Below are 15,660 nucleotides of genomic sequence, written 5' to 3'. Positions count from 1 at the left end.
TAAATTACAACCAATGATTTTTCAGTAATTATTTTTAGATGCTGCATAAGCAGAAAAATCAAATGACATAAGAAATGACCTATGAAAATTGCACTTACCTGCATATGACTTACTGTTATGATCAAGTAAAACACTAAAAAACTTAATGCAGCATATTTAATGATATACTCATAATTATTTCATGCTGCATAATCAGATATAAATGCTTAAGTAGTTAATATAAAATGGTTATATTAGTTTAAAGGCTCAGCACCAAGTGCCAGATATATATCAGAGATAAAGTGCTTGCCCAGTATTCATAAGCCCCAGGTCTGCTCTCTACAACCAAGCAACCAAAAACTCTACACGTCACTACAAATCTACAGTAATTAAAATAATATGATTCTACTCTGGCATGATGCACAAGCCTTTAATCCATCCAACATTTGGGAGGCAGGGACAGGTGGATTTCTGTGAGGTCAAGGCCAGCTTGCTCTATAAAGTTCCAAGACAGTCAAGGCTGTATACAGAGAAACCTTGTCTAAATACACAGAGAAACCTTGTTGAAAGAAAGGAAGGAAGGAAGGGAGGGAGGGAGGGAGGGAGGGAGGGAGGGAGGGAGGAAGAGAGGGAGAGAGAGAAAGGAAGGAAGGAAGGGGGAAGGAAGGAAGGAAGGAATAAAGGAAGGAAAGAAGGAAGGAAGGAAGGAAGGAAGGAAGGAAGGAAGGAAGGAAGGAAGGAAGGAAGGAAGAAGGGAGGGAGGGAGGGAGGGAGGGAGGAAGGGAGGGAGGGAGGGAGGGAGGGAGGGAGGGAGAGAGGGAGGGAGGGAAACAAAAAGATTTGAATTTAAAACCAGTCTGGTCTAGAGAGTGAATTCCAGCTTGGCCAGGACTCTTTTGTTGTTGTATGTTTGTTTGAGACAATGTTTTCCTGAGTAAACCCTGGCTATCCTGGACTCACTTAGTAGACCAGGATGAGACTGACCTCAAACTCAGAGATCCACTTCCCTTTGCCTCCCAAGTACTGAGATTAAAGGTGCATGCCACCACATTTAGTGATAACCAATCATTCTCCACCTTATTTTTTGAGACAGGACCTCTTCCTGAACCTGGAGCTCATTGATTTTGCTATTCTAGCTAGCCAGCAAGCCCGGGGATCCTCCTGTCTCCACCTCCCCAGCACTGCGATTACAGGCACATAAAGCCATGCTTAGCTTTTGGGTCCTGGGCACATAAAGACTTTAGTTTTGTATGGTTCATACTTTGCCAACTGAGTCATTTCCTCAACCCAAAAGTTAGACTCTTACCTCACTCCACACACAAAAATGAACTCGAATGGATCACGGACAAGCAGTGGAGATTCAGTGGTGATAACTAACGAAGTGACTCAGGCACATAACTGATCCTCATAACATATCTGGTACCACTCCAGATATAATAATAAAGCAAAGGAAAATCCTTGCTGTTTTAACAGACACAATAGGGTAGGGAATAAAAAGCAAATACCGACATTAATGAAAACCAAGAAAGATTAAGGGAATTGAAGTCATTGGTGATAGTATACAGGAGACGGATGCAGAGCATGGCCAAGTCTTTAACATGTATTCCCTCTTTTTAGATTCCTTATTTTTAAATGCTTTATTCAGTCGTGTAGGATAGGCTAAGAGAAAAGCAAGCTCTTATGGGCTGCTGCTGTTACTGACCCGGAAACTCCTTGAGGATTAAGCTTTAACAACTGCACTATCTGGTAAATCAGCTACCAGACAGATGTGCCACTTAGTCTGAACTAAGGTATAGTAAATATGGAACAACACAGGCGCTTGGAGATTGTGAATCGCACTCTTTGGAGTAAACGTTTTTGCTCACAATTTCAGTTCATAGGTGACTGGCTCCAGTGCTTTAGGCCAGAGGCAAGGTAGAAATATCAAGGCAATAAGGACAGGTGAATAGTGGAGGGGACCACACAGAGAGAGGGAAGGGGAGGAAAACAGTGGGGAGGGTAAAGAACCATGAACAGATGGAACCTAAAGGCATGGCCCAGTAGACTATTTCTTCAAATCAGTCCAATCTTAGAATATTCCCATCATGTCCCAAAAATGCCATTAAGGGGGCAAGAAATATGGCTCAGCAGACAAGGGCTTGGACTGCTCTTATGGGGGCTTGAGTTCCGTTCAGCACCCACAGATAGCTCAAAACTGCTTGGAACTCCTACTCCAGGGAATTCAACCCTTCTTCTGGCCTCCATGGGCATCTACGCTCATATACACATCCCACACTCGACCCACGGAGTGCACATAATGAGAAATAAAATAAAATTAAAACAAGAAACTGTTCCTACACAATATATAGTTTAACACGTAGAGGCCATATAGCCAGAAAATTAACTTAAATAACAGCACAAACTACTATTTCCATTATTATTCTTGCTTCCTGGATGTGAGCTCTAGTGTTCTAGCACCATGCCTGTCATATGCCCTGCCAGGTCCCTGCTGTGATCTTGGCCATGGGGTGAGGTGACGGACTCCTACCCATCTGGAACTGTAAGCCCCAGTTAAATGCTTCCTTCTATAATCTCTCTGGGTTACAGTGTTTTATCACAGCAGCAGTAACTAAGACATGGTGTAAGCCGTCATGACCGACTTACATACCTTCATTTCAAAGGCTAGATGCTGTGGCCCACACCAGTACCATCGGTGATGCTGTGGCCCATACCCGTACCATCGGTGTTTAGGAAGCGGAAGCAGGAGGCTCACAGGAAGCTCAGAGCTAGTCTGGTCTACAGATCGAGTTCAAAGCTACTTAGGGATGCACAGTTGAGATGTCTCAAAAGACAAAAGAAAATAAAACAAAAAAGGGAAAACATAACAAAGCACCCCTAGGAAAGACAGCTTCCTTTAGAAACAGACCCTGACACAAAAAAGAAGACAAAAGGACCAAGGAGGACATGTGACCACAAAAATGCAGCTTCACACAGACGGAGCCAAGGAATGACTATTCTGGAAACTGCCTCCAGAGTGAAACAGCTCTGCCAACAGCTGCAGCTTGGCCCTAAGGTTCATTTTGAGTTTCTGACTGCTAGAACTATAATAATATTGGAAACGGTTTAAGCAACAAAAAAGAGCAAGATTCTTATTTTTTTTTAAAATGACAACTTTTTATTATTATTTCATTATTATTTTTTTTTTATTTTTTCAGGCCCCACTACTCCCTCGGGCCATATTCATTTCATATATGTGGGTACACTGTCACTGTCATCAGACACACCAGAAGAGGGCATCAGATCCCATTACAGATAATTTTGACCACCATGTGGTTGCTGGGAATTGAACTCAGGACCTCTAGAAGAGAAGCAGCTGAGCCACCCAAGAGCAAGATTCTTAACAGTCTACCCTCAGAATGAGGGAGATAGGTCGCATGGATACCAAAAGTTTTGGATGATTAAGTTCCTTACATAAAAAGATATATAGCTTACTTAGACTATCTATATCAATGCTCCAGGGCTGGAAAGATGGCTCAGTGGGTACGAGAACTGGCTGCTCTAGCAGAGGACACGAGCTTGTTTCCCAGTGCCCACACTGGGCAGCCTCTGTAACTCCAGCTTCTGGAGATCCAACACACACGTGCATATATTCACATAAGCATAGCCATACATATAAATAGGCATTTTTTTGTAAATTAAATGATACACGATAAATGATATACTCAGCCAATACATAATCTCTAGATATGGAGGGCTATGTGTCACTGGAATTATTGATATGAATGAATTGTAAAATAAATATTTTTGTAAATTATATTTTGTAAACTACAAATAAATTATAAATATATATTGTTCAGATCCCTGTCTTCATCAGCACCACAGAGCCCACAAACACTGCACCTTTTAATCAGGAAGAGCGGAAGGTCACTTAGGAATGAACAGAAACAAGAAGGGGTGATGGCTGAAACAGTTTGCACATTTCTCAAATACTTCAATCTCCATTCACCCTCGGACACCAAAACCAAACAAAACCTCTGTACAACACAGCTATGTGATTTCTTATACACAGATAAGCTATGCTACAACTTTACCAAGAACGATGGCTACAACCAATATACATGAGGATTTCCTAAGTGCTTCCTGAGGAAGAACACTAGTTTTCTTGTCATTTAGCAGAAGAAACCAATGCTGTACAATGAAGAACACGTGCAAAAACTAATAATGGATCTACAAAATCATTCACTTACTTGCAAAATATGTGGTCGCACTTTGTGGAAACCGGTTCTTTGATCAGTTCCAAACTAGAAGAGTACAGGACAAAGAGAGAGAGAGTGTGTGGCTAAGTAGTTGTTTATACACAAACACTTGTTTTTGTTAAAGAGGTTCAGCTTTAAGTTGCTGTAACCAAGCCTGGATATAGATTTAGGACAACCTGTGGGTTGTGACCCCTTTGGGGGTTGATTGACCTTAGACCATCAGAAAACACAGGTAACACAGATATTTACAATTCATAACAGTAGAGAAACTATAATCATAAGGTAGCAACAAAAATCATTTTATGGTTGGGGGTCATCACAACACGAGGAACTGTATTAAAGGTCAAACCATTAGCAAGGTTGAGAAGCACTGTTTTTTTTTTTGTTTGTTTGTTTGTTTGTTTTTAGTTTTTTAAAGATTTATTGATTTATTTTATGTATGTGCATACACTGTCGCTCTCATCAGACACCCCAGAAGAAGACATCAGATTCCATCAGATGGTTGTGAGCCACCATGTGGTTGCTGGGATTTGAACTCAGGACCTTCAGAAGAGCAGTCAGTGCTCTTAACCCCTAAGCCATCTCTCCAGCCCCCGAGAAGCACTGTTTTAGGATAATTCAGTATTAAAGGTCTACCAGGCTAGGAACAAGGAACAGAGGAGAAAGTTTGATCCTGCTGGGTGTGCTGGCACCTCCAGCCCTGAAGAGGAAGAAAGGAAACAGGTAGACTCTGAGAGTTCAAGACCAGTCAGGGCTCCACACAGAGACCCTGCCTCAAAGGAAACAAAACAAACAAACAAACAAACAAACAAACAAAAGAGCCTTTCAGGGAGCATCCAGAAAGCTGCCCCCTCCAGGCTCCAGGTTAGTTAGGCTGGGAGCGAAGCTCAACAACAGAGCACCTCCGGACCGTGTTCAAGGCCCTGGCTTGACAACTGATATTTCTTTCACATTGGTTATTTTCACTCTGTCAACCAGCATTCTGAATGCATATCCTGAATCACACACACACACACACACACACACACACACGTGTCCTTAGTGTGGTAGCGTAGTCCCACAATTCCAGAACTAGAAAAAGAAGCAGGAGAGTGAATGTGGGTCATCAGACTGTATAGCAAGTTCAAGGTCATCCATGCCCCCCAAATCAAACCAGTGGCTGAAGAGAGGGGAGATGGCTCAGCAGTCAAGGGCACTTGCTAGTCCAGAGGACCTGACTGGTTCACATCACTCACATCATGTAGCTCAGCTGTCAGTAGCTATAAAATGCTCCTTTAAGTGAAATGGTAAAAGTTTATCAAGGGTATGTATGCATTGAGAGAGGGGGAGGGGGAAAACACCATAGTGTATGCAGTATTATTTGAGGTTTCAGACACCCTTTAGAGATCTTGGAATGTATGTACCCTAGCCATGGTTATGTGAAGCCTAATGTATATATTTTTGATTGCCTCACAGTACTTAAAAAAAAATGTACTTATGTATGTGTATGTATCGGGCGAGGCATGAGTGTGTGCAGTTGCCGTGGCGCACATGTGGAAGTCAGAGAACAACTCGTGGGTCCTAAGGATCAAACTCAGGCTGTCAGGTGGTGGTAAATGCTTTCACCTGCTGAGCCATCTTAACAGCCCACCTCACAGCCGGGTACCTGCATGGATCGGGACTAACTTTTTAAAACTGAGTAGGAAAAGTTCAAGCATATGCACAAAGCAAATGGGAAAATGAACTGCAGCACGAACTTATCATCCAGAAGGAAGAAATGTGCTTTAAAAAAAAAGAAAGAAAAACTAAAGAGGACAAAAGGACACTGCGTAGTGCTCATGAGCAGGTCTATATAGAGTGGCAAAAATAAATACACAAACAAGGAAGTGACGGCAGAGGACAGCTGAGTCACAAGGGACAAACTGCAATCACTGGAGGTGGAGCGGGGAGGAGGCTGAGCAGGAGCGTGCCTGGTGTCAGTGTTGGCCAGCCACTCTGCTGAAGGAGGCCTGCAGTGCAGGGCAGAGGTAGCTGGGAGCACAGCAGGCCAGGACACTCGGCTATTGTCTGTAACTTTGCTATGTGTGAGATACAGACACTGAGTCCCAGTGTTAACAGCCATGTAGGACACTCAAGAGAAGACTTGCTAGCGTGAGACACACAGTTCTTTTGGTACACGTAGAACAGGATCACAGGAAAGGCTGGGAGGGAAGAGTGGCCCAAAAGGGCCTAGTAATGTAGGTCTTGAGGTCATGGGGATCCTGACCATGCAGAGGGCAATGGACGCACCTGACTAAGCCTCAAGGCTGGCTCCTACCACCAGCTCTGTCTGCATGAGCAGAGTGACCTCAGGCCAAGCTTTCTACCTGAGTCTTAGCTCCCACTGCGGCAGTCTTCTGGGGTTACTGTGAGAACAATCTCCACAGAGGAGACTTGATCTGTTCCTAGATCACTGCTTCTGAGACAGGCTAGACACCAAAGGAAGTTCTTAGTGAAAGAGAAACTGGATTGAGTCATGATACCAGATGGCTTTCATTCTCACCACTGACTCAATTCTGAAATAATTATATTTCAGTATGGTAATTACGATCCAAGCTATATAAACACACTGTAAACACCAACTCTGAACAGATGAAAACTCCCATATGTAAAAAGGTAGGGACTGTTGTAGGAAGAGCTTGGAGACGAATAGAAATGAAAATGGATAAAAAAAACCAAAATGTTTCTCTTCTAGCTTCTGATAAGAGTAAATGTTTACTACAAAATTCAAATGTTTTCAACACTTTTCATGCCACACAGCATTTTCAGCCTACTGCCTATCTGTACTTTGAGTTTTAACAGTATGAATCACTGGGAACAGCAGCTAGATTTGGATTAGGAAAAAAAAAAAAACAACAGAATAGATACCCATTGCAGCACTTAAAAAATGTTACAGTCACATTTTAAAAGGTACAAAGAGCCTGCCAGCCAGTCATGACCCATGATTTTTAACACCAGCACACTAGTACTTTGTAGGCAAAAACTGGTAGATCTGTGAGTTTGAGGCCAGCCCGGTTTACAGAGGGAGTTCCAGTACAGCTAGGGCTAAACAAAGAGAAATCTTGTCCTGAGAAAACACACAAGCAAGCAAAAAACAAAATAACCTCCCCCACCCAGATATACACACATCAAAGATGACCAAATACCACAAGGACCTGCCAACAGAGCTAGGTATAGTAGTGCATATTTGTGGTTCCAGATACTTGGGAGGCTAAGTTGGGAAGACCACATGAACACAGGACTTGGAGACCAGTCTGGACATCACAAGAACCCACCTTGAGAATAAAAGAAAAGCTAAATAACTCAGGGACAAAAGAAACCTCAGTGCAGGAGATCTAAGAACTGAGTACCTTATCCTTGGCTACCCCAAAGAACTTTTGTTTTATTTTTTCTAGGAATGTATGTATGTATGTATGTATGTGTATGTATGTATGTATATATGTATATATGTATGTATGTATGTATACATATTTATTTTTTGGTATTAGGCAGGGTCTCTATGTAGCCCTGGCTGTCCAGAAATTTGCTACGTAAGACAGGCTGAACTCCAACTCAGAAATCTCTTTGCATCTGTCTCCCAATAACTAGGATTAAAAGCTCCAAGTAACAGGATTTGTTTGTTTGTTTTGTTTTTTGTTTTGTTTTCCCCCCAGACAGGGTTTCTCTGTATAGCCCTGGAGCTCACTCTATAGACCAGGCTGGAAATACACCAGCCTCTGCCTCCCAGAGTGCTGGGATTACAGGCGTGCGCCACCACCACCCGGCTTTTTTTTTTAAGGTGGATTTTTAAATTCGAGGCCAGTCTGCTCTACAGAGTGAGTTCCAGGACAGCCAGGGCTATAGAGAGAAACCCTATCTTGAAAAACCAAAAAAGAAAAGAGAAAGAAGGAAGGAAGGAAGGAAGGAAGGAAGGAAGGAAGGAAGGAAGAAAGAAAGAAAGAAAGAAAGAAAGAAAGAAAGAGAAAGAGAAAGAGAAAGAGAAAGAGAAAGAGAAAGAGAAAGAGAAAGAGAAAGAGAAAGAGAAAGAGAAAGGAAAGGAAAGGAAAGGAAAAGACAAGACTAACTGTATGGGCTGAGAGTGTAATCAGCAGTAGAGTGTGCTATAGGATTCATTTCCTATTAACATACAGAGAAAGAAGGTACTCGCGAGAGGTTCAGTCCCACTAGAGAACATTCTATATAAATGACCTTAAGCTTTAAAAACAACTAGTTTTGCTGGGCATGGTGGTGCATGCCTGTAATCCTAGCACTTGGGAGGCAGAGGCAGGCGTATTTTCAGCCTGCCTCTACACTACAGATGGTTGTGAGCCACCATGTGGTTGCTGGGATTTGAACTCAGGACCTTTGGAAGAGCAGTCAGTACTTTTAACCTCTGAGCCATCTCTCCAGCCCTCCAAATTTCTTGCTTCATTTTTAATAATTTATTCATGTATTTATTTTATTTGATGTATATTGGTGTTTTCCTGTATGGATGTCTGTGTGAGGATGTCAGATCTTGAAGTTACAGACAGTTTTAAGTTGCCATGTGGGTGCTGGGACTTGAACTTAGGTCCTCTGGAAGAGCTCTCCCCAGCCCTTGCTTAGGAATTTTAACATTCCTTATGCCAGGGACCCCTTCTCAGAGCATTCCTTTCTTTATCATCTATTTGTGGCGCTGAAAACTGAACTTGGAGCCTAAAGCTATTTATCAAGCTTTTCTACTTCCAAGAAAAAAGAAACAGGGTCGTACGTATCCCAGACTAGCCTCTCAGTCAAAGATGACCTTGATCTCTACTCCTCCAGTCTCTCTGCCTTCTGATGGGATTACAGAGGTCTGCCACTAGGTGATGGAAACTGAACCGAGGGCTTCCCATGTGCTAACCAAGCCATTCCACTGAGCTACATTCTGAGCCCCAGTGCATAAAATTCTAAAAACCACAAAATCACACACTAAAAACTAATTTCCAAAGGTCCTAGAAGGCTTGAAAATTAAGAACTCCCTGAGCACACAAGAGAACTTTCTAGGGTAATGGAAACATTTCCTATCTTTGAGGAAAGAGTTACACAGATAAACACTGGTCAGAATTCACTTTTTTAGCTAGGTGTGGTAGTGTGTGCTTAGAACCTGAGCACAGAAGAGACTGAGGCAGAAGGATATGAGTTCAAGGCCAGCTGGGCAAGAGGGTGAGTTTGAGGCTGATTTGGTCTATATAGTGTAACCCCACCCCCACCCCACACACCCCCAAAAAAGCAGGAATGTGGAAATGCCTGAATAGACAAAAAGATCAGTTCTCTCTTCATTTCACAGAAAGAGAAATTTAAAACCTCATTGCACCCCGGACTTGCTAAAAGCTTTGAGGACTGGTGGCATTCTCATTTAAATTTACCAGAACAGTTTTAGCCCAAGTCTCACCCCAAGACAGAGGCTCTCGCAAATTCCAAGGATTCTTATGTTATTTTGACACTATTTACTAGAGTCATTCTAAGAGATCAGGCTGGTCCTACAGCTAGAGAAAAAGCCAGAATCCTGCCAAGAGGAAGAACATATCAAGACAGTCTTTTTGCCTGGACAGGGGAGAGGGGTGGCAGAGTAAAGACTGCTTTTCTGTACTTTTAAAACTCTTCAGTGATGAAAAATACAAAGTCGTTTTAATATTAAATAGATTGTTTTTCTCTATCTTAAGCCTCTTCTACTCATTTGCATGAAAGAACCTCAGATTAATAAACTCTTCCATTGACTTACCAGATTGGACACTCTAAGATTTTCTGCATGGCATGAAGGACATTTTGTACTTCTTGAATTCGAACAGCAGATAAATCCATTGCTTCCAGTTCCAGTGAACTTCTAACACAAATTTAAAAACACATGTAATTAAACTATATTAAAAGGCTTTTACACACAGCAGCTTCCCTGCCAACTTTCTTCTTCCTTTTGACCCACACTGGCTTTGTACCTGTCCGTACTCAAGGCTAGTCTTAAACCTCTGATCCAGCACCCACTTAGTGCTGGAATGACTGATGGTAAGTCACCCCCATCCACGCTTTATGGAAGAGTTCTCACTCTGCGGCCCACACGTGACTGGAAATAACTATGCAGCCCAGAGCAGCCTCCGATTTCTGAGTACAGGTGTAAGCTACCGCGCCTAGTTTATCATTTCTAAATAAGAAAACTTTAAATTTGGAGTGCTTTAGAACTATACCAACCATAGAGCTGATGAAAAAAACTTCACTAAAACAAAACAAAACAAAACAAAAACAAGAGGCTAACGAGATAGCCATTACAAGCACTCACTGCTCTTCCAGAAGTTCAATTCCCAACAACCACATGGCGGCTCACAACCATCTAGAATAGAATCCAATGCCCTTTTCTGATGTGTCTCATGACAGTGATGGTGTACTCACATATATATATAATGAAGGGAACAGTTGTAAAAAACTCTTTTAAAAACCCAAAATCAAGATGGCTCCGTGGTTAACAGAATGTGCCTCTTCCCAGCACCATGTCAGATGTCTGGAACTATAGATCCAGGGCAGAACCTCTGCACACATATACACTTAATTAAAGATGATTATAAAAAAAATCTTTAAAAAAATAAAAATTTCAGCCAGGCAGTGGTGGCGCTCGCCTGTAATCCCAGCACTTGGGAGGCAGAGGCAGGCGGATTTCTGAGTTTGAGGCCAGCCTGGTCTACAGAGTGAGTTCCAGGACAGCCAGGGCTACACAGAGAAACCCTGTCTCGAAAAAAACCAAAATCCAAAAAATTGGAAAAAATAAAAATAAAAATTTCCCCAGGCAATGGTGGCACATATATTTGATCCCAGCACTGAGAGGCAAAGGCAGGCAGATCTCTGAGTTCCAGGCCAGCCTGGTCTACAGAATGAGTTTCAGGACAGCCAGGGCTGTATAGAAAAACCCTGTCTCAAAAAAACAAAAAAGTAAATAAATAAATAAAATTCTTAGCAGTTGCTCTTTGTAGCGAGCAATCTAAATTCTCTACTCTTTGGCACATAGCCTCTAAAGCTTTCATTTCTTCAAGGAAAAAAAAAAAAAGCCACAGTGGAGCGACCAGACAGAAGTGGTATACATGAACTTTCTCCAGCATCTGGATTTCTTTTTCTTGCTTAGAATCAAAACCAAAGAAGGCGCAGTGGTGTTAGACCTACAGTCTTTCTGGGCTAGTTCAGGAGGCCAAAAGATCAGGTATGGTGGTTTAAACTTGGACTCTCAGCATTGAGGAAGTACAGGCAAGAGGATTTAGAGTCCAGTCACCTAGAGCTACATAAGGCGTTGAAGGCCAATCCAATTACAGAAGACCCTGTTTCAAAAACTCCAAAACTAGCTGAGCAGGGTACCTTTAACCCCTCCTCCCCGGAAGCCGGGGCAGGTGGAGGAGTTTGAGACCAGCCTGCTGCTGTACACATACAGTTCCATGCCAGCAAGAGCTATGCAAATAAGACCAGACTCATTTCATTTCACAGTCTCAAAACTAATACCCAGCATTCAGGAGGCAGAGGTGGGCGGATCTCTGTGAGTTCGTGGCCAACCTGCTCTACAGAGCTAGTTCCAGCTCAGCCAAGGCTACACAAAAGCCAAAAGCAAACCAAACCAACAGCAAAAACCCTAACCAACAAAACAAAAAAGGAGCACATATATTTTTTAAAAAGTCACCAAAAGGAACACTAAAAACGGCTGACGCTTCTCCACCCTACCTCTTCTGGATGTTTCCCTGTTAAGGCACTTAACCTCAAGACTCTCTTTAAACACGTCTTCTCTGCCAACAGCATTTTTTACTATTGCCATTCCTTTACGTACTTCCCTTTCAGCAGCTTCTGTGAAATGTACATGGGTCTAGTTCTTCAGGAATTTCCCTCCACAAACTCTGGTTTGTTTGTTTGTTTTTTCCCTCTTCCCTGCCACATTTCTGCCCGCCTCTCCCCTCATCCTTTAGCCCGCATCCTTATATTACATTCAAGGTTCGATTACAACTAGGACTCCCCCTCAGACAGCCTTTGCCCTCTTCCTCACAGCTGCCCCCGGGAATGCACAAACTGCACCCTTCCCAGGAGTCCTGTTTGAAAACGTCTTGGACCCTTTGGTTCCGCCCCAGGCACTTTCCTTATCAGTAAACACCCATCTCCACCTGCAGCTTCCTACCTTCCATAAGAGTATTCCGAGGTACCCTCACTGTTCCTCAGGGCTGTCTCACCTTTCTTCCGAGAAAAAGATCCGTGCCTCCAAGCGCCGAGGCCTAGATGCCGGAGAAGCACCCGAAAAGGTGCTGGGTCCTCCGGCTGCACGGGCAGCCGCCGCGCAGCCGCAATTACAATCTATCTGAAATTCCCGCGCTCTTTGTCGCTAAGGAAACCGGCTGCTTGGCGCCTAGTGCTAGCCTTTCGGAACTCGAGATCCAGATACGTCAGCGGAAGGGAGGGGAGGAGCGAGTTGGGGGTGGGTGGGGTTGAACTCTTTCTGGGTTCGGGATTGGCTACCTAGTCTTTTCCTGTATGCCGTCACTAGAAAGAGACGGAAGAGAAAGAATCTTGAGTTTTCTATTAGGCAACCCCTTCGCATCTACGCCTGCTTATTGCGTCACAGTAATTCTGTACAAAGGGTCGGAATCGCTACCTGAGGCCGGAATATGAGCGCAAGGTAGTGCCCAAAGCAGTTGCAAGACGAGGTCTCATCCCTCCCTCAGTCTTCCTGCCATGGAAGTCTCCAGTTTCGGTAAATAGAGGATTGTGAAAAAGAACTACCAATTCCAGCATGCATTGCGGAACAAAAGGCCTTTTCCACGGCATCCCTTGGAAACTGTAGTCTTACGGAAAAGGAGCTTCCCACACCGGAAGCAGGCACGATTACCACAGTAACCCAATCGATACAGCGGAGACCTTCTCGCAGTTATGCAACTTAGCTGCTATGCATCGCAGCGTTCTGTGTTCGTGTCTTGCGCACAGAAAATAGACTAAAAGGAGCTGTAAGTTCCAGGAAGACTACAATTCCCGTCCAGCCCCGCGATTCTCGGGTAACTAGTCCTCCAGTGTCAGTGACCTGGGAAAAGCAGAGGGTGGCCAATCGGCTAGGGAAAGGGAAATCCAACCAGCTGACATCCCCGCACTAGTTCCGCCCCTCGGCCTGGATGTTTGTTATTGTTGTGCGGTTCAGAGAGCTTCTGTCCCGCCCTTGCCAACGCAGCATTGACCAATCGGTAGAGTGGTGATTTTGAGGGGCAAATAGAAAGAGCCAATCATCTTGTGGAAAACTCCGGGAAACATGGGACTAGGCCCGGTCTCTGTCCGCCATGTTAGATTCACCCCGCAGGGATAGCAGCCGAGCTGGCCGAGAACGGTCCTTGCACTGGCCACTGCCAAGCGCCCCCCGTGGGCGGAAAGCTGGTAAGGAAGCCACTACTGTTACCTAGAAGAAGGGACTCGCCTTTCTTAGAGTGCTCGGGGCGGTTCAAGGGAAAAAAATCTTGCAAAGAAGGATGACTTTTTCCGTGTTCAGGGGCAGCCAGTCTTTTCAGTGACCAAATGAGGGAGTCGCTTGGGTTGTCATCGATAGTGGGGGGTGGATGCTGGCTGAGGTAGACGGATCATGGCTTAGAAAGACCGGTTTCTGCTAAGAGAAGGTCTAGATTCCCCTAGAACAAAAAGAGGGCGTCGATGGTCGTGACACTCACTGTCCTGGGGACATGGAGTTCCAGGAAACGATTACTGAAAGACTAGGATTAAGTCTGGGACAAGAAAGGACACACATCTTCCTCATTCTATTTTTGGATTCTCATTTTGAATTCTCATTTGAGGCTCTATTGAAGGAAGATATCTTGAGGTAGGACCTTCCGCGTTAGACAAGCATCGTTTTTCCCGTTATGTCAAACACCCACCTTTCGGATGACACATTTTAAAGCTTAGGTTGCGTGTGTCCGCTTCTGGTAGAGAAAATGAAGCTCAGATTCCCAGGTTGGCTTTATTAAAATTATTTGTCGGGATTGAAAAATAATCACATGAGGAAAAGCTGACTTTGGCCACATGAACGTGAGTCAATAAGGCATGAGTTTACAATGCCACTCAGGAAAATGCAGGCTTAGGCCCAGCTACCCGACTGCTGGAGATAAACCTTCAGGTATAGATGTGGTTAACTGTACTTTTGATATTTTTGCAAGTTCAATATTAATGCTCTGACTGAAAGAATTTTCACACGTAAGCCCTTTATGAAGACCTGTATATTGGCCAGCTAAACGAGATCCTCCTACTTCCTGTTTTCTCCCACTGGCAGAACAGCTGGTTGAACTCCAAAGTATGGAAACTAATTCCCACTTGTGTAATTTCAGAACGGGGAAGATTAGTTTCCTTCCAGACAGAGAAGAGTGGAAGAGTATTTCTTGAAGTTGGAAAGTGTGAGTGTGTTTCAGAGCTTTTACGTTTGGCAAACTGGGTCACTTTGTTTTTCTGATTTAAAGAAAAAAAAAAAAACCTCCAAAGTGCTGGGGAGTTGATGAGCATCTGCCTAAATTTTAAAGCTCCTAAGGAAGAATGGCATTTAAGGTAAATGATTGCTGGGTGTCAACAGGGTTGGTCTAGAGATTAGCATTAGTTTGGCAGCAAAGCTAACTCTAGATAAAGACAAGTAATGGAAAAAATGAATAATTGAGTATATAAAATAGTCAGAATAAAGACTACAAGGTTCTTTTGTTTTAATTATTTATTTTTAGACCATTGGTGTTTTTGCCTGTTTATATGTCTATAGGAGGGTGTTAGATTCCCCTGGAAATGGAATTACAGACAGTTGTAAGCTGCTATGTGGGTGAGAGGCACTGCTCTTGACTGCTGAGCCATCTCCAACCCTGCAGGTTTTTTAAAATTACAGTTGTATCCATAATACAAGGCAGAAGCAGGTAAATTTATAGCAGTTTCCAGGCGAGCAAGGGCTGCAGAATGAAACTATGTCTCCTTCAAAAATTAGCTTCAAAAAAGCTATTTTAAGGAATTAAAGAATTGTTTCTGTTGATAAGAATTTACACACTTTGTGATGCTAGATTTTTTGGGGTTTTTTTATTTTTTGGATTTTTGGAGACAGGGTTTCTCTGTACTCAGAAATCCACCTGCCTCTGCCTCCCAGAGTGCTGGGATTATAGGTGTGCGCCACCACCGCCCGGCTGTGGTGCTAGAAATTAACCCCACAGTTCTGTACATACTTGTCCTGACTGGTTGCACCTTACTCCCAATCTCCTAGGCATAATTTTATTAGATTCCTTTCATAACACAGTTAAGGTCAGCAAATAGTATTGTTTTTACAGATTAAACAATCAAAGCTCAGAGATAAACAGTCCTGCTCACAGTTCCACGACTAGTCTTGTGGTGGAACTGTATGTGGAACCCCGAGTCTTTCTATCCCATGGCCTCCCTTCCTGTGACATTGGAAAAGTCTAGGACTTAATTTTGTTTGCCT

At 43.4% G+C, this 15,660-nt stretch overlaps 2 protein-coding genes across 16 annotated transcripts in view; one reads left to right on the top strand and one right to left on the bottom strand.

Annotated features, from left to right (window-relative positions):
- Brca1 (BRCA1 DNA repair associated) overlaps positions 1-12,602 on the bottom strand; it is a 61,947-nt gene extending 49,345 nt beyond the window's left edge. For 2 of the 5 annotated variants that reach the window (XM_052194670.1, XM_052194674.1), the window contains exons 1-3: positions 12,367-12,602; positions 9,955-10,056; positions 4,206-4,259 (exon numbers count right to left, since the gene is read on the bottom strand). In XM_052194670.1, coding sequence (XP_052050630.1) covers positions 4,206-4,259; positions 9,955-10,034 — 134 coding nt within the window. In that variant the 5' untranslated portion in view covers positions 10,035-10,056; positions 12,367-12,602. The remainder of the gene's footprint in view (positions 1-4,205; positions 4,260-9,954; positions 10,057-12,366) is intronic. The other 3 variants (XM_052194672.1, XM_052194671.1, XM_052194673.1) reach the window with 3 other exon arrangements.
- A 235-nt stretch (positions 12,603-12,837) lies between these two features.
- Positions 12,838-15,660, top strand: part of Nbr1 (NBR1 autophagy cargo receptor) — a 30,332-nt gene continuing 27,509 nt past the window's right edge. For 2 of the 11 annotated variants that reach the window (XM_052194256.1, XM_052194258.1), the window contains exons 1-2: positions 13,394-13,604; positions 14,543-14,608. The gene's annotated coding sequence lies outside the window, so the exon portion shown is untranslated. Of the gene's footprint in view, positions 13,235-13,385; positions 13,605-14,542; positions 14,609-14,683; positions 14,757-15,660 lie in introns of those variants that run through there. The other 9 variants (XM_052194252.1, XM_052194260.1, XR_007979694.1 and 6 more) reach the window with 9 other exon arrangements.

Source organism: Apodemus sylvaticus, chromosome 10 (genome assembly GCF_947179515.1).
Source record: "Apodemus sylvaticus chromosome 10, mApoSyl1.1, whole genome shotgun sequence".
NCBI lineage: Eukaryota > Metazoa > Chordata > Mammalia > Rodentia > Muridae > Apodemus > Apodemus sylvaticus.
This window is presented reverse-complemented; position numbering and strand designations above follow the sequence as displayed.